The 23,010-nt window shown below is 40.9% G+C and overlaps 1 protein-coding gene across 1 annotated transcript in view; it reads right to left on the bottom strand.

The window, feature by feature from the left end:
* The window catches only part of Lrrk (Leucine-rich repeat kinase), a 1,005,461-nt gene that overhangs the window by 410,426 nt on the left and 572,025 nt on the right, over nucleotides 1-23,010 (bottom strand). Inside the window, exon 4 of the mRNA XM_070091737.1 lies at nucleotides 3,367-3,526. Within this exon, the coding sequence (XP_069947838.1) occupies nucleotides 3,367-3,526 (160 nt within the window). The remainder of the gene's footprint in view (nucleotides 1-3,366; nucleotides 3,527-23,010) is intronic.

Genomic DNA, 23,010 nt, shown 5'->3' on the forward strand with positions numbered 1-23,010 from the left:
ATCGGCCAGTGTGATAATAATAATAAAAAAAATAATAAATTCGAAGCAATATTTCCCATAAGAATTAATGTAAATACAATTAATCCGTTCCAGACAGCCAAAAATATTAACAAAAAATACATTTTTTAAAAGATTAATTATAGTTTTACATACACAAAACAATGAGAACTAAATAAAATAAATAAACATTTAAATCACTATTACATATCGTTATTGAAGACTTGTTGGCTTATGGAAGACAGGGAGGAGGAGAGAGGGAGGAGAGATTATTGTTTAAAAGGGGAATTCCCCTCCACAAGGACTTCAGGTATCAAAGCCTTCTCTGGGGTTACTTCCCTCCCTGTCTGTTACACTCCCTGCATGCCTGCTACACTCCCTGCCTGCCTGCTACACTCCCTGCCTGCCTGCTACACTCTCTGCCTACCTGCTACACTCCCTGCCTACCTGCTACACTCCCTGCCTTCCTTCCACACTCCCTGTTTCCCTGCTACACTCCTTGCATGCCTGCTACACTCCTTGCATGCCTGCTACACTCCTTGCATGCCTGCTACACTCCCTGCCTCTCTCCACATCTTCCATTGTCATCTCTTTTTCATTAAAATGTTTACCCCTTTCACAACATCAGCTTCTTTGATTTGTTCTTTCTTTGCCAGGATAGAAGTGATTGTTGATTTGTTTTTGCCACACATCCTGGCAAGCTGGAGCACACACACACCCCACACGTTTGATGGAAAACCCGACATTCTATACGATTCGTACGAGACGTGTCCACGTGTGGCCTGAACTGCCCCTTGTGTGCCAGTGTTTACAAGCCAGCCAGTGTGTGCGCATCTAAGGATACATTCCATATTATCCATATTATCACTGTGTTTGGTGCTTGTTTCTGGAAAAATAAGTCACCATGGGCCCCAAGAAAGCTTCTAGTGCCAAGCCTTCGAGAAAAAAGGAGCTAATGACTATTGAAATGAAGAAAGATAACTGCAAAGTATGAAAGTGGAGTGCGTGTGTCGGAGCTGGCCAGGTTGTATAGCAAACCCCAATCAACCGTCTCTACTATAGTGAGCAGGAAAATGGCAATCAAGGAAGCTGTTGTTGCAAAAGGTGCAACTTCGTTTTCGAAACAGAGATCGCTAGTGTTAGATGTTGAGAGACTGTTATTGGTGTGGATAAATGAAAAACAGATAGCAGGAGATAGCATCTCTCAAGCGATCATTTGTGAAAAGGCTAGGCAGTTGCATGATGATTTGGTAAAGAAATTGCCTGCAACTAGTGGTGATGTGAGTGAATTTAAGGCCAGCAAAGGTTGGCTTGAAAGATTTAAGAATTACAGTGGCATACACAGTGTGGTAAGGCATGGCGAGGCTGCCAGTTCGGACCATAAAGTGGCTGAAAAATATGTGCATGAATTTAAGGAGTACATAGAGGCTGAAGGATTGAAACCTGAACAAGTGTTTAATTGTGACGAAACAGGCCTGTTTTGGAAGAAATTGCCAAGCAGGACCTACATTACTCAGGAGGAAAAGGCACTCCCAGGACATAAGCCTATGAAAGACAGGCTTACTCTTCTGATGTGTGCCAATGCTAGTGGCGATTGCAAAGTGAAGGCTTTATTGGTGTATCACTCAGAAACTCCCAGAGCGTTCAGTCAAAAGAATATCCTCAAGGCTAATTTGTGTGTGCTGAGGAGGGCAAACATTAAGGCATGGGGCACTAAGGACTTTCTATGACTGGTTACACCATGCATTTGCCCCCAATGTGAAAAATTAACTAATTGAAAAGAAACTAGACCTTAAGTGCCTCCTGGTATTAGACAATGACCCTGGTCATCCTACAGACTTGGCAGAGCGACTTTCTGGGGACATGAGCTTCATTAATGTCAAGTTTTTGCCTCCTAATACCACTCCTCTCCTGCAGCCCATAGACCAGCAGGTCATTTCCAACTTCAAGAACCTGTACACAAAATCTGTTTCAAAAGTGCTTTGAAGTGACCACAGAAACTCAATTGACTCTAAAAGAGTTTTGGAAGGATCACTTTAATATCCCCAATTGTATAAACCTTATAGGTAAGGCTTGGGAGGAAGTGACTAAAGAGGACCTTGAACTCTGCTTGGAAAAAAGTGTGGCCAGAATGTGTAGACAAAAGGGATTATGAAGGGTTTGAGGCTAACCCTGAGAATCCTATGCCAGTTGAGGAATCCCATTGTCACATTGGGGAAGTCCTTGGGGATGGAAGTTAGTGGGGAGGATGTGGAAGAGTTGGTGGAGGAGGACAATGACAAACTAACCACTGATTAGCTGCTAGATCATCTTCAACAGCAAGAGGCCAGACCAGAGGAAACTGCTTCAGAGAAGGGGATAGAGAAATTGAAGTTGCCTACTTTAAAGATTAAGGAAATGTGTGCAAAGTGGCTTGAAGTGCAAACCTTTTTTGATGAAAATCACCCTGACACAGCTATTGCAAGCCGTGCTGGTGACTATTACAATGACAATGTTGTGAACCACTTCAGTAAAGTCATAAAGGAACGAGAGGTACAGGCCTCAATGGGCAGGTATGTTGTACGACAGATGTCCAGTGACTCTCAAGCTGGTCTTAGTGGCATTAAAAGAAGGGAAATAACCCCAGAAAAGGACTTGCTACCTCAAGTCCTAATGGAAGGAGATTCCCCTTCAAAACAATAGGTTCAACACTCTTCCCTCCTCCCATCCCATCAATCATCACCAGATCTTCATTAAACGTAAGTGTCAATTATTCTATTGTTATTAATCTATTGTTATTGTAATTATTCTATTGCATTAAACTTAATATTTCATGTGGTAGTTTTTTTTTTCCATACTTTTGGGTGCCTTGCATGGATTAATTTGATTTCCATTATTTCATATGGGGAAAATTAATTCGACTTTCGAAATTTTCGACATTCGATGAGCTCTCATAAACGGATTAATATTCAATGTCGGGGGTCCACTGTAAGGAGTTCTAAAGAAATAGCTATGAGTTTGGTTGATTGGAGTAACAGAATTGGCCGAAAATAGGGCTCAAAGTGGGTAAAATCGCCGATGCATAAACATCGCCGAGACTGCTAACTTTGTGAGAACGTAATTCCATAAGTTTTCCATCAAATTTCATACTTTTGGTGTTATTACCATTGGGAAAAGATTCTCTATCATTTCATAAGAAAAAAATTTTTTTTTTTTTTCTTCAAAAATTTTGCGACACAGGATTTGGGGTTGCGACAGTCAAAGGGTTAAAACTTACAATTTAATTTTAAAAAAGTAAGGACAAACATCTAGTCACTCGAAGCTGAAAAAAATATAATATAAAAAAATATATATTAGAAATTTTTTTTTTAGAATGGCAAAAAGTCTTACTTAAAAAGTAGAGTGTTGGAGCCATTTGGTGCAGAGTTGATGATGATCTGGGCCTCTGCACCGAGGTCCCGCAAGATAGCCTTGGCCCGCGACACATCTCCTCGACTGCATGACTCCCGAAGGGCTGAGTGCAGTTCTTGGCGGGCCAGTTCACGTGCATCTGAAATATATAAAAACACAGTCATAAAATGGAAATAATGTAGATACAGTATTACATAAATATACTTTATTAACATTCTTTCCCTCTCACACCCCTTGTATGCTCGGAGTTCATAATGGAACCACTGGTAACTAAAATACATGTAACAATTATGCATTTATTGCTACAAAAAATATAAGTGCTTAACACAAATAACAGAAATGCATGTTAACAAAAAAATATTTCAACAACCTTTCAAGACCATTACATACCAATCAAACAAAATATATAATATGTTAGGTAAAAGCACACAAGTGCAACTAATGTGACATTTTATTGTGGCAATGCTTCGTTCTCCAGGAGCTTTATCAAGCCAATAAAGCTCTTGGAGAGTGAAACACTGCCAAAATAAAATTTCAGGTAAGTTGCACCTGTGTCCTCTTACCTAACACATTGTCGGTGATTCTACCAACATTAACACAAAACATAATTTCTTGCAGAATTTATTCCTGAGAGACAAGGTTAATTAAGCTGATACTACTGGAAAATAAAATTAAAACTCACATAAGCATAATGAGTCAAAGAAGCTAAGAGAGACATCTACAATAAGTACAAAGTTCCATTTACCGACTCTTAATGACCATCAAAGCATAAAAATATACATTACTACTAAATTTAGTAGCTTCAACTTGCTGCTGTATACTACAATAATACTGTTATATTAATGTACACAATGTACAGTAAACAACAATTATAAATGTACTTTCATTATAATTATATACCATATTATCAGGTGGAAGTGGTAAACTCGTATGGTTCATATTGCACCTGAAGTATGTATAAGTAGCAGGTGAAGGATGAGGAGGTGAAGTAGCAGGTGAAATAGCAGGTGAAGGAGGAGGAGGAGGTGAAGTAGCAGGTGAAGGAGGAGGAGGAGGAGGTGAAGTAGCAGGTGAAGGAGGACGAGGAGGAGGTGAAGTAGCAGGTGAAGGAGGACGAGGAGGAGGTGAAGTAGCAGGTGAAGGAGGACGAGGTGAAATATCAGGTGAAGGAGAAGGAGGTGAAATAGCAGGTGAAGGAGAAGGAGGTGAAGGAGGAGATGGTGTAGTAGTAGGTGAAGGAGAAGGGGGTGAAGTAGTAGGTGAAGGAGAAGGGGGTGAAGTAGTAGGTGAAGGAGAAGGGGGTGAAGTAGTAGGTGAAGGAGAAGGGGGTGAAGTAGTAGATGAAGGAGAAGGGGGTGAAGTAGTAGGTGAAGGAGAAGGGCGTGAAGTAGTAGGTGAAGTAGTAGATGAAGGAGGAGGAGGTGAAGTAGTAGGTGAAGGAGGAGGAGGTGAAGTAGTAGATGAAGGAGGAGGTGAAGGAGGAGGAGGTGAAGTAGTAGGTGAAGGAGGAGGAGGTGAAGTAGTAGGTGAAGGAGGAGGAGGTGAAGTAGTAGGTGAAGGAGGAGGAGGTGAGGTAGTAGGTGAAGGAGGAGGAGGTGAAGTAGTAGGTTAAGGAGGAGGAGGTGAAGTAGTAGGTGAAGGAAGAGGAGGTGTAGTAGAAGGTGAAGGAGGAGGAGGTGAAGTAGTAGGTGAAGGAGGAGGTGAAGTAGTAGGTGAAGGAGGAGGTGAAGTAGTAGGTGAAGGAGGAGGTGAAGTAGTAGGTGAAGGAGGAGGTGAAGGAGGAGGTGAAGTAGTAGGTGAAGGAAGAAGTGAAGTAGTAGGTGAAGGAGGAGGAGGTGAAGTAGTAGGTGAAGGAGGAGGAGGTGAAGTAGTAGGTGAAGGAGGAGGAGGTGTAGTAGAAGGTGAAGCAGGGGAAGGTAAAGTAGCAGAGAATGAGGTTGGAGGTGGAGAAGTACATATAGGATGAAGTGAAGTAGGAGGAAGTGAAGTAGGCCGAGAAGTAGAAGAATTAGGAAGAGGGCAAGGTAGGAGATGGTGAAGTATAAGATGAAGCAGAAGATGAAGTAGCAGATAAAGATGGAGGCGAGGTTGATGAAGTAGCAGATAAAGTTGGAGATGAAGTAGAAGGTAAAGTAGAAGATGAAGTAGATGAAGTAGAAGGTAAAGTAGATGAAGTAGAAGGTGAAGGAGAGGGTGAAACAGGTGAAGATAAAGGAGATGAAATAGGAAAGATGAACAATAAAATGAAGTAAAAGATGAAACAGGAGATGAAGAAAGAGGTGAAAATGATATAGTAGTATATTTAGGAGGGAAGCGATAAGCCCATGGGAGTCATACAGTTCCTGGGTAATAGGAAGCAATCAGGTATGAGGAGAGCAGATCCCATTCCTTCAGTCAAGATCCTTTCAGCAGCTTCAAGGAGCCACCCTTGGGGAGGATGAAGTAGAAGGTGGAGGTAAGAATAAGAAATTTATCTTGACATGATACATAGTTGTACAAAGGAATATAATAGTTGGATGTACATGCCAAAAGCCCCTTTGTATGCAGAGCATTTCTGGCAAACTTAATATTAACTTAAGATTAGTAAGGCAATAACAGATAATTATATGGATATTTCATGAGTTACAGTGAGTACAAGAGATTTAAGTTGTTCTAGGTAACACTAACAGGCTTTAATAAGTTTAGTAGAGAAGTTCAGTAGTGAATAATTACAGTTTTAAAATTAGTTTATAAAAATTACATTACAAACAATGGTACGATTTTAATTAATTTACAATACGGAAATATTACAATGGAACAATTTAAAACAATTTACAATATGAAATTATCACAATTTAGTATTTATTTAACCCTTTGAGGGTTTCGGACGTACTAGTACGGTTTACAACCCAGGGTTTTTGACGTACTAGTACGCCTAAATTCTAGCGCCCTCAAATCTAGTGGGAGAAAGCTGGTAGGCCTTCATATGAAAGAATGGGTCTATGTGGTCAGTGTGCACAGTCTAAAAAAAATCCTGCAGCACACAGTGCATAATGAGAAAAAAAAACTTTGACCGTTTTTTTGGAATAAAACAGCGACTTTGCACTCTATTTTCGTATGGTATTTATTGTTGTATTCTAGTTTTCTTGGTCTCATTTTATAGAATGGAAGACATATTACAGAAATTGAGATGATTTTGACTGGTTTTACAAAGAAAAGTACCTTGAAATTGAGCTTAAAGTAGCAGAAATGTTCGATTTTTACCAAATTTCAAAAGTAAACAAATCATGCCAAGCGTCCAATACACATCAACTGGTGAGTCTAATATTCTTTCACAAGTGCGCCAATAATATTTATATAATTTTTTACACTAATGCAGTAGTCTGCATAACAGTAAATCTTATATTTTTTGTGAGAATAAAAATTCAATGTGGAAAGCAAAAGAATATAAGAGGGGCCTTGAGACGTGACTAATGACCAGAGGAAATGTCATTTTAGTGCCAGGAATGTCTTTCTTGTTTATTCTGGACCCTATTCGGAAATTGGTATCTTTTGAAATTTGTATGAAATTGGCAAAATTGCTAAATTTTGACCACTGTACTGGATAGTTGAATTTCATAAATGGGTGGTTTCTTGCACCCATTCGATAGAAAAAATGGAGTTCTAGCGAAATATTCATGTTTTTTGTCGACTAGTACGGTGGAATTGGCGGAAAATGGGGCTCAAAGTGGGCAAAAGCACCGATGCGTAAACATCGCCGAGACCGCTAACTTTGCGAGAGCATAATTCCGTAAGTTTTCCATCAAATTTCAAACTTTTGGTGTCCTTATGATCGGGAAAAGATTCTCTATCTTTTCATAAGAGAAAATTATTATTTTTTTTTTTAAATTTGGCCGACCCTGAGAACGAGTTTCGGAGAGGGCCTGTCGACCCTCAAAGGGTTAAGACAAACAATGGTACAAATTTAATTAATTTACAGTACGGAAATATTACAATGGAACAATTTAAAACAATTTACAATATGAAATTATCATAATTTAGAATTATTTAAGACAATGAAAAATAAGCATCCTAATTTTGAAGTAATGAGTATATGGTCGAGCAACCCTTAGCACAATATACAGTAATAAAGTTGAATTAAGTTTAAGCTGAGCAATCTTAACTTATTTAGAAGTTTTTTGTATAGCTTTTGAGTAACTGGTAGGTAATGTGCATGGTTTGTTTGGTTAATTTTGGGTGATGAGGTGATTTTTAAGTAGTGTTTTAAATTGATTTGCAGGCAGGGGTCCTTTAGTGTGTTCTAGCAATGAATTCCAGATCTTAGGGCCCTTTACATCCATAGCAGTTTTGCATAGGGAGAGATGGACATGAGGGATATCGAAGAGTGATTTGTGCCTCGTATTATGGCAGGAGGAGTTTGAGAGGAGGGTTTATACTGTATTTGAGTGTAGTGTCCTGCCTATGTAATAGGCACAATAATAAGTGTGGACGTTTTTATATTAAGCATGTTAAGACTCTTGAAAAGCGGTAGAGTATGCTGTCTAGTGCAAGAGTTAGTAATCAATTGCACTACAGCTTTTTGTTGGGTTATTAAAGATTTGAGGTGATTTGCTGTGGTTGAGCCCCATGCACAAATACTGTAAGTGAGGAAGGGTAAATGAGAGAGTGGTACAGAGCAAGAAGAGCTGATTGGGGTACATAGTACCATATCTTTGAAAGGATGCCTTCTGTTTTGGAGACTTTCCTGGATATTTGCTGTATGTGTGTCTGGGATTTGAGACCAGAGTCAAGGTGGAGACCTAGAAATTTGCCCTCTGAGTCTAGAAATGGGTAAGCCATTTATAATTATGTTTAGCTGTACATTTGAAGCTCTGTTTCCAAATAGTAGCATGAAGTAGGTTTTGTCTATATTGAGAGTAAGTTTGTTGGTAGTCATCCAAGTAGATATTTTTAGTAATTCAGCATTTACAGTGTCTGTTAGTATGGTTGGGTTTGGTGGAGGTGAAGGTGATGGTGATGAATACAACGGCAGTACCAGAGGCAGTGACGAGTGATAACGGGGACGGTGGCAGTGACAATGGAGGGGGTGGCAGTAACATTAGGGGGCAGTGATAACAGGAGATGGCGGCAGTAACATCATGGGGCAGTGGCAGTAACAAAGGGGGGCGGTAGCAGTAACAACGGGTGGGGGTGGTGGCAGTAACAATGGGGGGGGAGTAACAACGGGAGGGCGGTGGCAGTGACAACGGCCAGGGACGTCGCTAGGGTTGGTGTCACCTGGGGCGGCATCTTTGGTGTCACACCCATGAAATCCAAAGTCGGGGGGATGGTGGAGTAAACTGCAGTTACGTCACTACTGTATGACCAGTAACTTATGTTTAACAATGAGAAGGTTTAAGGACCATAAACTGAACAGGAGAATACTTCTCAATTATATTAATAAAATAAATAATAGTAGTAATATTGAGGAAACAAACTCAAATACCACTTTGAGTACAGCCAACAGATCCTACATTTATTAATCTTCAGCAGTGAAAAAAAAAAACTTGAAAAATAAAGAAAAACATTGCAATATCAGAGAAACACTAGGAACGACTTGACCTTGAGTACAGGTAACACCTCAGTGAATCTGATCTTACATTTGACCTTGAGTACAGGTAACATCTCAGTGAATCTGATCTTACATATCCTTGCCTTCAATCCTGCAAAATCATCACATCAAAATCAATGATTTTCCCTATAGTATAGGCCTATTTGTACTCTGTAATCATATAATAAGTTATATAGAAACAAAAGATTTTTCTCTTATGTTGCTGCAGCACTGTTGTGGGCATTAGTGCCACCTTCTTTAGAGGCTTTATGGTGTTACCCCCTTGATGGTGCCACCAGAGGCAGCCCCCCCCCCTTACGATGCCACTCACAACAGGGGAGGGGGCGGTGGCAATGACAACGGTGGAGGGGGCGGTGGCAGTGACAACAGTGGAGGGGGCGGTGACAGTGACAACGGGGAGGGGGCAGTGGCAGTGACACCGGTGGAGGGGGCGGTGGCAGTGACAACGGGGGAGGGGGAGGTGGCAGTGACAATGGGGGAGGGTGCGGTGGCAGTGACGAGGGGGCGGTGGCAGTGACGAGAGGGCGGTGGCAGCATCTCGTGTATCGTGGCAGTGACGAGGGGGCAGTGGCAGTGACGAGGGGGCGGTGGCAGCGACAACGAGGCGACGGCAGTTCTACAGGTTCACTTTTACACGAGGATTGACATTTTGAGGACAATTAAGCACTGAGGTCGGAATAAAAAAAAACAGATTAATACAATGAACAACTTTTTTATGTTTGGTTGTGAATAAAGTAAATAAGGTCACTATGAATTAATTTTTACCATATTTTTTTTTTACTTTATCTGAAGACTGCCTGAAATGTTCTGCATAACTAGGAACTTTCAAATATCACATTTTCCGTACCATGATAGAGCTACCATGAAAAGAAGAAACATTCACTGTTATTCATTCAGTAGCTGTCTTATTCCCGCACACAGGAGAATGTAACTTAGGACGATGTTTCGGTCTGACTTAGACCATCAACTAGTCACATATGCGCGAAGGAAAGTCGGACTGAAATGTCGTCGTTTCATTCTATGTGCAGGTTATTTGTGTATTGTTCCGAACACTATTTTTTTTTAATAGCTGTCTTGTCAGTATATCTGCGAATATCAATTCAAACTATCCTTGGAGCTGTAACATCCTGACCCCTGTTTCAGAGTGCAAGAGCTCTGTGGAAAATATATAGTATATTTTCCGAAAATAGTGTATTTGTGTGTAAATTAATAAAATATATTGTATTTAATAAAAATTATATTATAAAAAATGGGAAGCTTGGCGCCTGCGCGGACGAGCAGGAGTGAGTCGCCATGTTTTTTGAATGAGCCAAGAAAACGTAAGTGAAAATAAGAAGAATTTTCGTCGCTCTAGAGGTTACATTGGGCTTACACCTCTCAAATAGGAGCCGAAATTGTTGGAATTGCAGTCCTGCATAACGAGAGAATCAAGCAACTGGACAGGACTCCGTAATTAGATGAAAACAGGATATTACCCCCAGCTAAGTCATGTCTATATTTATGTTTATAATTCTGGCCAGTATTATCATAAATGTAGACAGAGGGGTTTTTGAGTATGATACACAGTAATCTCCAGACAAATTGGTGAGTGTTATGATTATAAATTCTCCTTCTGTTATATAAATGTGTATATGTAGTCATTTATTAATTTTAATATACAGTCCACAAAAATTATAATAATTTTACCAGAATTCCTGGTGTGTATGTACATTTCATTTGCAATTAATATAAGTCTAGAGCAACTTGTGGAGAGATAGATGGTAGGTATCGAAGGGGGACATTTTTGTGACCTAGGTGTCCTAAAAATTCCTACTTGTCTCTGTAACTTTGATAAATAATCTTTGTTACCATTTACTTGTATGTATGTAATGAGATTCATCCAGGTAAATGTAATTTTCCACAAATTTAGTTGCCCGTTGGTCCTTCTTGAACCGGAGGTAATTAGTGAAGTCATTAATTAGTGAATTAATTACTTAATAATTATATGTGAAATGACAGGAGGTGGTGGATGTTAGGTCCACAAATTTACTTAATGTGTAGTGGATTATAATTATAATATTAATTTTGCTCAGCCAAGTCTGGCAAAGATTTATATTAGTGTATTTGTATAACATTAATTTTGCTAAGCCAAGTCTGGCAAGGATAAGCCAAGTCTGGCTAAGGTTTATATTAATGTGTATTTAAAATTTATATTATAATTCTTACATGTGTAATTACTAAGCTTAAGTGTAGCTAGGATTTATTCAAAGGTAAGTTGTAATATTTACCTTTATGAAGTGCATAAATTAGTACATAATCAGTGTTATTAATTAAGTTGAATTTAATACATTGCATCATGGCTGAAAATGAGGAAATTAATGTAGAAGACAAACATATGGAATACAGAGCAAAAAAAGCATCACTGCAGGCTAGAAAAGGGCATGTAACAAAAGCATACATCAAGTGTTTGGAATTAATGAATCAAGAAACTGTGAATACTGATGATTTAAAATTGTATTTAGATGCTTTAGGGAATAGATATGATTCATACAAATTATATTACAACAAATATGAAAGAGATTTGTTAGTAAACTGTGTAGATGAGACTGAAGTAGATCTTATGATTAATCAGTATTATGAATTAGAAGAAAAGATTCTTTCTTGTAAAAGTCAGGCCTTGAATAAATTAAAATGTGTAAACCAGACAGTTAATCAATCTGCCCCAACAAATAAGATGTCTTTGCCAAAACTCCCAGAATTATGTTTACCTGTATTTAGTCCTGGAGAAAATTGGGAGGAGTTTTGGTCAATTTTTAAAGCAGCTGTGCATGATAGGAGTGACCTAGCCTATGTAACTAAATTATTTTACCTCAAAGGACAGGTAAGAGGAGATGCTCATATACTCATACAAGCCTTTCCCAATGTAGATGATTCTTACAAAGAAGCAGTTGACTTGTTGAAGGTCACTTATGGTAATATAGAACAAAGTAGGTTGGATCTAGTGAATAGCATTGTTAATTTAAAATCTCCAGATCACACTTACAAAGGTTTACAACAGTTTTGAGTTAAACTGGAGAGCACTCTCAAAACTTTAAGTAATAAATATAATCTGAAGGAATCAGACTGGTTATTGAGTGCCATTGTACAGAATAAATTAAGCTTTAAAACACTTGAATGCCTCTCGAACAAATATCACAAAGGTTATTTTGGTCTGGAGGAAATAAGACTAGGTCTACAAGAATTGTTCAGTTGCAGACCAGCCAACCAACTCATTTTAAAGATGCAACACATAATAACTCTGAGGTATCTGTCAAGTTTCACAAAGGGAAAAATTATCCCAATGTTAATAACCAAAATTCATTTCCTAAAATGAGTTGCACAGGTGCATATCAAGTAGCAGGAATCAGAAATAACGATTCTCCACAAGGTAAGAAGAATAAGTACCCTCCTAAGAGTAGCCCAGTTAATAAGAAACCAGTCAAAGAAACGAGAGATTGTCTCTTCTGCAAGGGTACTCATTTTTCTAAGAATTGCAATGCATACAATTCATGGAATGATAAAGTTGAAAGATTGGAGGAACTTGGCAGATGTATCAGATGTCTAGGTAATCACAATGTAAAGGATTGTCATGCCAAATTAAACAACTGTTATCAATGTCACAAAGGAAGACACCATACAGTCATGTGTAAGGGTCTATATGATAATGTTGATAATAATGATAATGTTGACAATCCAGACACAACCGTGGCTAATGTAAAAATTGCTGCTAATGTTAATAATGATGGTTTTGCTGAAGTAGCCTTACCTGTGTTACAGGTAAAAATTGATGATAAAAGTCATAAATCAAAAAATGTAACTGCATTATTAGACCAGGGATCCCAGCGTACTTTCATAAAACGTAAATGTATTGATGGTATGAAAGTACAGATGGGAGATCCTACAACTCTAAAATTATCTGGCTTTCTCTCAGATAAAAGGGCTCAATTGTATGACACTGTTTATATAACTGTCAGGTTGGGCAATGAGAAAAAACGTGTTAATGCAGTAATTGTAGATAGACTTCCAGAGAAAATATCTACAACAGGGCTTAGTAAAGCTACAGAAAGACTTTCACATAATGTAAATTTAGCACCTTCTGGTGTAAATGATGATTCTGTAGGCCCAATAAATATTTTGATAGGTAGTGACTATTATGCCTCCTTTGTAAAGGGTATGGTAAAGAAATGTGGTGTCACCCTTTTGAAGACTGCAGGAGGCCATGTAATGTATGGTAGGACTCCTCATAATAATTCATGACTAGAGGAAACTACAAATACCATAACTGTGTGTCTTACTCATGAAATCGTACCCCAGTATAATTCTTCCATAGAGGATGGTGTTGAGCCAGTGCATAAATTGTGGGAATTAGACAGCATTGGAATAAATGTAAATGAAGAAAGTCCAGACAATTCTTTTACTCAGGAACAATACCTGAGAGATGTAAAATTTGAATCTGGACAATACTGGATGCGACTTCCGTGGAGACTGAACCATCTAGAATTGCCCACTAATTACAGAATGGCATATGGACAATTAAAGGCTCAGCTCCGCAAAGTGTGTGTGCGTGTGTGTGTGTGTGTGTGTGTGTGTGTGTGTGTGTGTGTGTGTGTGTGTGTGTGTGTGTGTGTGTGTGTGTGTGTGTGTGTGTGTGTGTGCACGCGCGTGCGCGTGTATGTGTGTGCGTGTATGTGTGTGAGCGTGTATGTGTGCGCGCGTGTGTGTGTGTGCGTGTATGTGTGTGTGTGTGTGTGTGTGTGTGTGTGTGTTGGTGTGTGTGTGTGTGTGTGTGTGTGTGTGTGTGTGTGTGTGTGTGTGTGTGTGTGTGTGTGTGTGTGTGTGTGTGTGTGTGTGTGTGTGTGTGCTCACCTAGTTCTCACCTAGCTGAGGTTGCAGGGGTCGAGTCCAAGCTCCTGGCCCCGCCTCTTCACTGGTCGCTACTAGGTCACTCTCCCTGAACCATGAGCTTTATCATACCTCTGCTTAAAGCTATGTATGGATCCTGACTCCACTACATCGCTTCCCAAACTATTCCACTTCCTGACTACTCTGTGGCTGAAGAAATACTTCCTAACATCCCTTTGATTCATCTGTGTCTTCAACTTCCAACTGTGTCCCCTTGTTACTGTGTCCAGTCTCTCGAACATCCTGTCTTTGTCCATCTTGTCAATTCCTCTCAGTATTTTGTAAGTCATTATCATGTCCCCCCTACCTCTCCTGTCCTCCAGTGTCGTCCGGTTGATTTCCCTTAACCTCTCCTCATAGGACATACCTCTTAGCTCTGGGACTAGTCTTGTTGCAAACCTTTGCACTTTCTCTAGTTTCTTGACGTGCTTGACCAGGTGTGGGTTCCAGACTGGTGCTGCATACTCCAGTATGGGCCTAACGTACACAGTGTACAGTGTCTTGAACGATTCCTTATTAAGGTATCGGAACGCTATTCTCAGGTTTGCCAAGCGCCCGTATGCTGCAGCGGTTATTTGGTTGATATGTGCCTCCGGTGATGTGCTCGGTGTTATGGTTACCCCAAGGTCTTTCTCCCTGAGTGAGGTCTGTAGTCTTTGTCCACCTAGCCTATACTCTGTCTGCGGTCTTCTTTGCCCCTCCCCAATCTTCATGACTTTGCATTTGGCTGGATTGAATTCGAGAAGCCAGTTACTGGACCACATGTCCAGCCTCTCCAGGTCTCTTTGCAGTCCTGCCTCATCCTCGTCCGATTTAATTCTTCTCATCAACTTCACGTCATCTGCGAACAGGGACACTTCAGAGTCTATTCCTTCCATCATGTCGTTCACATATATCAAAAATAGCACTGGTCCTAGAACTGACCCCTGTGGGACCCCGCTCGTAACAGGCGCCCACTGTGATACCTCTTCACGTACCATGACTCGTTGCTGCCTCCCTGTCAGGTATTCCCTTATCCATTGCAGTGCCCTTCCTTTTACGTGTGCCTGATCCTCCAGCTTCTGCACTAATCTCTTGTGGGGAACTGTGTCAAAGGCCTTCCTGCAGTCTAGGAAAACGCAATCTACCCACCCCTCTCTCTCGTGTCTTACTTCTGTTACCTTGTCATAAAACTCCAGGAGGTTTGTGATACAAGATTTGCCTTCCATGAACCCATGCTGGTTTTCATTTATAATCTTGTTCCTTTCCAGGTGTTCGACCACTCTCCTCCTGATAATCTTCTCCATGACTTTGCACACAATACATGTCAGAGACACAGGTCTGTAGTTTAGTGCCTCGTTTCTGTTTCCTTTCTTAAATATGGGGACTACATTAGCTGTCTTCCATTTCTCAGGTAGTTGCCCAGTTTCAAGGGATGTGTTGAAGATTGTGGTTAGAGGCACACACAGCATCTCTGCTCCTTCTCTAAGGACCCATGGGGAGATGTTGTCCGGTCCCATCGCCTTTGAGGTGTCAAGGTCACTTAAGAGCTTCTTCACCTCCTCCTCAGTTGTTCGTATGTCATCCAACACTTGTTGGTATATTCCCTCTTGATGTTCCCTTCTGTGCTGTCTTCCCACAGCCCTTCCTGTCTCTACTGTAAAAACTTCCTTAAATCTCCTGTTCAGCTCCTCACATACCTCCTGATCATTTCTTGTGAGTTCTCCACCTTCTGTCCTTAATCTGATCACCTGGTCTTTGACTGTTGTCTTCCTCCTGATGTGGCTATACAACAGTTTCGGGTCAGTCTTGATTCTCGATGCTATGCCATTTTCATACTGTCGCTGGGCCTCCCTCCTTACCTGTGCATACTCATTCCTGGCTCTGCGACTGATCTCCCTATTTTCGTGTGTTCTCTGCCTTCTGTACTTTTTCCATTCTCTATTGCACTTCGTTTTTGCCTCCTTACACCGTCGGGTAAACCAGGGGCTCGTTCTGGTCTTCCTGTTGTTACTGTTGCCCTTGGGAATGAACCTTTCCACTGCCTCCTTGCATTTTGTTGCTACATATTCCATCATTTCATTTACTGGCTTTCCTGCCAGTTCTCTGTCCCACTGGACCTTCCGCAGGAAGTTCTTCAACCCTATGTAGTCCCCTCTTTTATAGTCAGGCTTTTCCCATTCTACTCCTGTTATTCTCTCCACTTGCAGCTCTACTATGTATTCAAAGCACAGAACCACGTGGTCGCTAGCTCCTAGGGGACTCTCATACTTGATGTCCTCAATGTCTGAGCTGCCCAGGGTGAACACAAGGGCCAATCTTGCTGGTTCATCCTCCCCTCTCACTCTGGTAGTGTCCTTAACATGTTGGTGCATGAGGTTTTCCAGCACCACGTCCAACATCCTGGCTCTCCATGTTTCGGGACCACCATGTGGCTCCAGGTTTTCCCAGTCAATCTCCCTGTGGTTGAAATCCCCCATAACCAGCAACTTCGCTCTGCTGGACTGAGCTCTTCTTGCCACCTCAGCAAGTGTGTCCACCATTGATCTGTTGCTCTCTTCATATTCCTCTCTTGGCCTCCTGCAGTTCTGTGGCGGATTATACATCACTGCAATGACCACTTTGTGTTCCCCAGACTGAAGTGTACCTGCTATGTAGTCTCTTTCTCCTGTCTCATCTATTCCTTCCATTTTCTCGAATTTCCATCTGTTTTTTACGAGCAGAGCAACCCCACCTCCCCCCCTGCCCCTTCTATCTTTCCTCATGATCTGGTATCCTGGTGGGAAGATTGCATCTGTTATTGTCTCCATGAGTTTTGTTTCTGTAACTGCTATGATGTCTGGGGACTTCTCATTGATTCTTTCTTGCCATTCCTCATGTTTATTCGTTAATCCATCTGCATTTGTGTACCAAACCTTCAACTTCTGTTCTAATACTAACTGTGGTGCGGGGGGTGGAAACAGAGGGATCGGTGTGTGATGGTTGGTTTGGATTGTTCAGTTGCCTTGGGGGTGTCGTGGCTGGAGTCCTTCTGCAGGTGTTTCTGGGGGGTGCGCTTGTCCTTCCATTTGATCCTGGGTTATTCTGCTCTCCTTTTTCATTTCCTCCCATTTCTCCTTTCGTTTTTGAACTCTCTCTTTGTCTTCCTTTCGTCCTGTGTTCTGTCTCGGTCGAGGTACACACTCCGGAACTCCTGCTTGCCTCTCAGCCGTGCTTTCTCCTGCAGGATCATGGTTCGGGTTGATTCTGCCTTGAAAATTACTTTGAGAGGCCGATTCCTTTTCTTTGTGAACCACCCAATTCTCCGAAAATTTGCCACCTATGTATGTGTGTGTGTGTGTGTATGTGTGTATATGTGTGTGTGTGTGTATGTATGTGTGTGTGTGTGTATGTGTGTGTGTGTGTGTGTGTGTGTGTGTGTGTGTGTGTGTGTGTGTGTGTATTTGTGTGTGTGTGTGTGTGTGTATTTGTGTGTGTGTGTGTGTGTATTTGTGTGTGTGTGTGTGTGTGTACTTGTGTGTGTGTGTGTGTGTGTGTGTGTGTGTGTGTGTGTGTGTGTGTACTCACCTAATTGTACTCACCTAATTGTGGTTGCAGGGGTCGAGACTCAGCTCCTGGCCCCGCCTCTTCACTGATCGCTACTGGATCCTCTCTCTCTCTCTGCTTCCTGAGCTTTGTCATACCTCTTCTTAAAACTATGTATGGTTCCTGCCTCCACTACTTCACTTGCTAGGCTATTCCACTTGCTGACAACTCTATGACTGAAGAAATACTTCCTAACGTCCCTGTGACTCGTCTGAGTCTTCAGCTTCCAGTTGTGACCCCTTGTCCCTGTGTCCCCTCTCTGGAACATCCTATCTCTGTCCACCTTGTCTATTCCCCGCAGTATCTTGTATGTCGTTATCATGTCTCCCCTGACCCTTCTGTCCTCCAGTGTCGTCAGTCCGATTTCCCTTAACCTTTCCTCGTACGACATTCCCTTGAGCTCTGGGACTAGCCTTGTTGCAAACCTTTGTACTTTCTCTAACTTCTTGACGTGCTTGACCAGGTGTGGGTTCCAGACTGGTGCTGCATACTCCAGTATGGGCCTAACATACACAGTGTACAGTGTCTTGAACGATTCCTTATTAAGGTATCGGAACGCTATTCTCAGGTTTGCCAGGCGCCCGTATGCTGCAGCGGTTATTTGGTTGATGTGTGCCTCCGGTATCCGCACAGTGTAATTGTACTGATGTTAATATAAAAATAAGTGTGCAACCAGTCAGCCTTCTTCCTTATCACTTATCTATGACCAACATCTAAACACAGGACTGATAGCTGGGCTAGAAAATATGCAGAAATAATTTACTGTCACAGAGTCAATAAAACATATAAAATGATGGAGGGTATCATCCACAGCTCACACACAGAGGGTCCAGGATCAATTCCCGGCACGGGTGGGAACATTAGGCATGTTTCCTTACACCTGCTGTCCCTGTACACCTAGCAGTGACTAGGTACCTGGGTGTTAGTCGACTGTTGTGGGAAAGGTCGGATTAAGGCATGAGCTGCATGGGCTCCAGTCCGCCGGGTCACCAACCGGAAAAGACCCGGGCCAGGACAAGACCGGCGAACCTACTACAGTACAGGGCTCCAGCCCAGGGTTCTCCACAAGCAAGAGGGCCTCCAGAGATTAAGTGAAAAGTGTTCACAGTTACTGCTGTAAGTTTATAATTATAGTATGTTATAACATCTCGTACATGATGAACTGTTGATTGCTGTGGTTACTTTTTACCTTTTGAAAATATCACTGGGGTCCCTCTCACAGTACCTGTGGTCTAAGAGCATACAAAATCTTAATACGGCTATGGTTATGGGTCACATTCTGGGGGACAAGATTAATCTAAGTTGGCCGAAATGCTCTGCATAATCAGGGGCTTTCTATATAGTATGTAAATGATATCAGCTAGGTCTGCAATAGATTTTTCATGTATATGCAATGATTATTGTTTAGGCTACTCTCTGAAACGATGGAGGTATATCATGGATAGTATTTCAAAGGTATCTAATTTGCAAATTACCATAACTCACTGAGGTGAAAACTACGAAAGCTAGTGAAAAATAAATCCAGTGAAAAACAAGTGTCATACGCATAATTAAACAATTAAGTAAAAAACTAAAACTGGCCTCCGAATGAATCAGTTACATAATCTACATTATGTCAAGTAAAACAGCGACACTTGCCTGCACCTTGGAAAATTACCTCATTCCAAACTACTTTCCCTCACTAACCCCCCCCCCCTCCCACAAAAAAAAATCACACCCGAAGCTTCGTCTTGAAGCCAAGTACGATGCCTTAAATTGTACGGATGCTTTAGTTACACCATGATGACACTCTTCAGGTCGCTTGTTCAATCTAGGCTGGAATATTGCTGCACACTAACAGCACCTTTCAAGGCAGGTGAAATTTCTGACCTAGAAAATGTACAAAGAACCTTCACGGCACATATAAGTGCGATAAAATATCTAAATTACTGGGAACGTTTAAAGTTCTTTGACCTGTACTCCCTGGAACGCAGGCGAGAGAGATACATGATTATATATACTTGGAAAATCCTAGAGGGATTAGTACCAAATTTGCACAGGAAAATCACTATGAAAGCAAAAGACTCGGCAGACAATGTAACATCCCCCCACTGAAAAGCAGGGGCGCCACTAACACGATAAAAGACAACACAAGTGTCAGTGGTCCAAGACTATTCAACTGCCTCCCAGCATACATAAGGGGGATTACCAATAGACTCCTGGATGTATGGTAGAACTGATGAACTGCCAAAAGCCTTCAAGGAGAGAATGCAATCATGGAGTATCAATTAATAGTTTAACAACAATAATACGAAAAGAACTTCAACTGAATTTCATTGACCTGAGACTGACGACTCTCATTCCATTCATTATATAGCACGAGGAACCACATGTCTTTGATACATGCAACAAACTCAACAGACTCTTGGATGTCACTAGTGCCCAGCTCAGGCTGAGTTACAAGTATCTCTGGAAGATGGCATCAGCATCACCAGCTGATGTAGATATAACTAAATGTAAACTTTCCCAAATGAACCATGATCATACCCAGAGGCGTCGCTAAAGTTGGTGTCACCCGGGGCGGAATCTTTGGTGTCACCCGGGGCGGAATCATTGGTGTCACCCGGGGCGGAATCTTTGGTGTCACCCGGGGCGGAATCTTTGGTGTCACCCGGGGCGGAATCTTTGGTGTCACCCCCATGAAATCCAAGGGCGGGGGGATAAGGGTAGTAAACTCCAGTTACATCACTGCTACATGACCAGTGACTAATGTTTAGCAAAGAGAACGTTTAAAGGCCATAAACCGAACTTTATTAATGATAAAATAAATAATCGTAGTAATATTGAGGAAATATAAACTCAAACACCACTTTGAGAACAGCCAATAGATCCTACATTTATTCATCTTCAACAATGAAAAAAAAAAACTTGAAAAAATAAAGAAAAACACTAGTTCCAATTTGACCTTGAGTACAGGTAACATCTCAAAGAATCTGATATTTCATTTCCTTGCCTCAGTCCTGCAAAATCATCTATCACCATCAAAATCAACGATTTTCCCTATATAGGCCTATTTGTACTATGTAATCCTATAATCGGCTATATAGAAACGAAGAATTTTTCTCTTAGGTTGCTGCAGCATGGTTTTGGTCATTAGTGTCACCTTCTTTAGAGGCTCTATGGTGTCACCCCTTAAATGGTGTCACCCGGGGCGCCCCCCTCCCCTGCACCCCCCTCCCCTTACGACGCCTCTGATCATACCTTGCATCATTACTGGGTGGTAAGGGATTAAAATTAACGAATTCAGAGACAACTCGCTCACAGCTGGTCAAGAAATGTCAAAGCAAGTACTTGATCCATAATGATACATTACCAACCATTCTGGAAAAATAATTTAACTGTTTAAATTCAATCATTCTCTGCTAAAATATAAGATAATATAAATTTAAAAAATCCAAAACTACATATAAGCTCCACTAATATTTTTGTGACCGAATTCATGTCTGCATCAATAACTCATTACGACTGTAACGTATATAAATATGCAAATAGTTTATTATCACTGTAACTTGCGTAGCTATCAAAACTTTGGGGTCCAGTCCCTAGACCCATTATGTACATACTTTCTTAATCTTTTGACTACTGACTACAGGGTGGGTATGGGAGGCATAACAAAAATATTAAAGTAACTAGATAAAGCTGTTAACATCTTAGGTCAACTTTTTGCCAGCAGATATAATAAACATTAGGAAAATTTTTAGGTGTCCTGTGTAGGAAATAGGACAAAAAATCTTGCAGAATATATCATATCAACCAGATTGTGGCGTGGGTAAGCCTACAACTGCAGACAACAGCAGCCAAACCAATCAGGCGGTCGGTCATCAGTTAAATCTGATCTCGGGTCAAGATGTGAGAGTAGAACAACTCTGGAAATTGTAATGACACAGCTGAACAGATTTCAAATCTCACGCCATTCAGTAAGAACTCTGAATTGATCACAGTTAACACAAAATACATAAAGATATTGACTGTGTACAGATATATCCTGGAGGCCAGCATTCATCTTAAACGTCCATGCACAGTCTTACTAATAAAAGGGAGTAATCATATAAATGTATTACAAAGCTTAAAAATATTTAAGACGCCAAGTAGAATGAGGCTCTCGTAGTCCCACTCTTGAAGTACATCCTCTGACATGAAACACTGGGTCGCCCTACAACACGTGGAGCATGCACAAGTGTAAAGTGTAATGGGTGTTGTGTCACTCACACCCAGGCACCCTTAACGAGGGATTGGCACTGCAGAACTGGCACCGGGGCCCACGGGACATCACCACCAGCAGCGTCCTTGCCTAAGTGAGGGGTCACTCATGTTATCACTTATCTATCGTCTTTATCTGCGTCTTATCATTGTTATGCCGTATTTATCTCATTCACGTGTCTACTATATTAGACACTTACTTGCCCTGATTAAAAAGATTAAATTTAATCCCACGGTCTTCACAAATCTGACATTAGTTGTACCGGCCTTGATGCAAGCAACGTGAGTGTACTTCCTGGGCTCTGGCTTGTGTGCAGTTACTCTAAGATAACTTAACTCAGAGTTCTGTAATAAAGAAAATGATATTCATTTGTTCTGACAAAGAAAATTTTTATCCCTAATGACCTCTGATATTTCACTTGCGGTCGGTAAAAGCTATACAGGTGTAATTTTGTATAACATATCTGACTTAAAGCTGTGCTGGCGAGTGACGAATGTCACAGAGGTGAACTAACATAACTCATTTAATTTGCAAAATATAGGTACAAAGAACATGAAAGTACGAATTTCGAAATACATTTTCTAGCCGATTTAATGGTGTGAACAGGAGAAATGTAATTTCAGTGAGTAAGAAATGTACGGGCCTGATATACCAATTATTATTAATAATGGTAAGAAATTAATATTTTTTCAATGATTATATTGTCTTCAAGGAAATTTTCTTTCAACCTTGCTTAATATATAACAGACTAGATATCTACACGTCAGTTTGGCACATACATCACTTTTATGTTAATTCCCTCGCAATCCAATATTAAATTTTGTTGACGCTTATTCAACTGTAAATGCACATCTATATCCTCTTATCACGCTTAAACATGAGTATCTTTTCCCTTATAAACTTCATTTTTCACAAATAACCCGCATATAGGAGAGGAAATTTATGAAACAATTTCCGTCCTTCCTGGACTATCGTCAAATCATAAGTTCACAACTCAGTTATGACTTGACTATGATCCAGGACAGATCAAAATGTCGTCGTCAGAAGCTTCCTCTCCTAAATGTTAAATTATTTGTAGATGAATGGTTCACAGAACCGACACGTTGATAAGTTAGACACATGTGCAAATCTTGGGTATCTTTATTGAGGAAACGTTTCGCCACACAGTGGCTTCATCGGTCCAAACAAAGGAGAATCTTGAAGAACAGGAGGAGAATGAGGTAATCAGTCCCTCAACCTTGAGTCGATGTGGTCAGTCCATCAATCTTGAATAGAATACGGCATAAGTGCGGAGGAGCTTATATACTGT

The sequence above is a fragment of the Cherax quadricarinatus genome, chromosome 37, assembly GCF_038502225.1.
Source record: "Cherax quadricarinatus isolate ZL_2023a chromosome 37, ASM3850222v1, whole genome shotgun sequence".
Taxonomy (NCBI): domain Eukaryota; kingdom Metazoa; phylum Arthropoda; class Malacostraca; order Decapoda; family Parastacidae; genus Cherax; species Cherax quadricarinatus.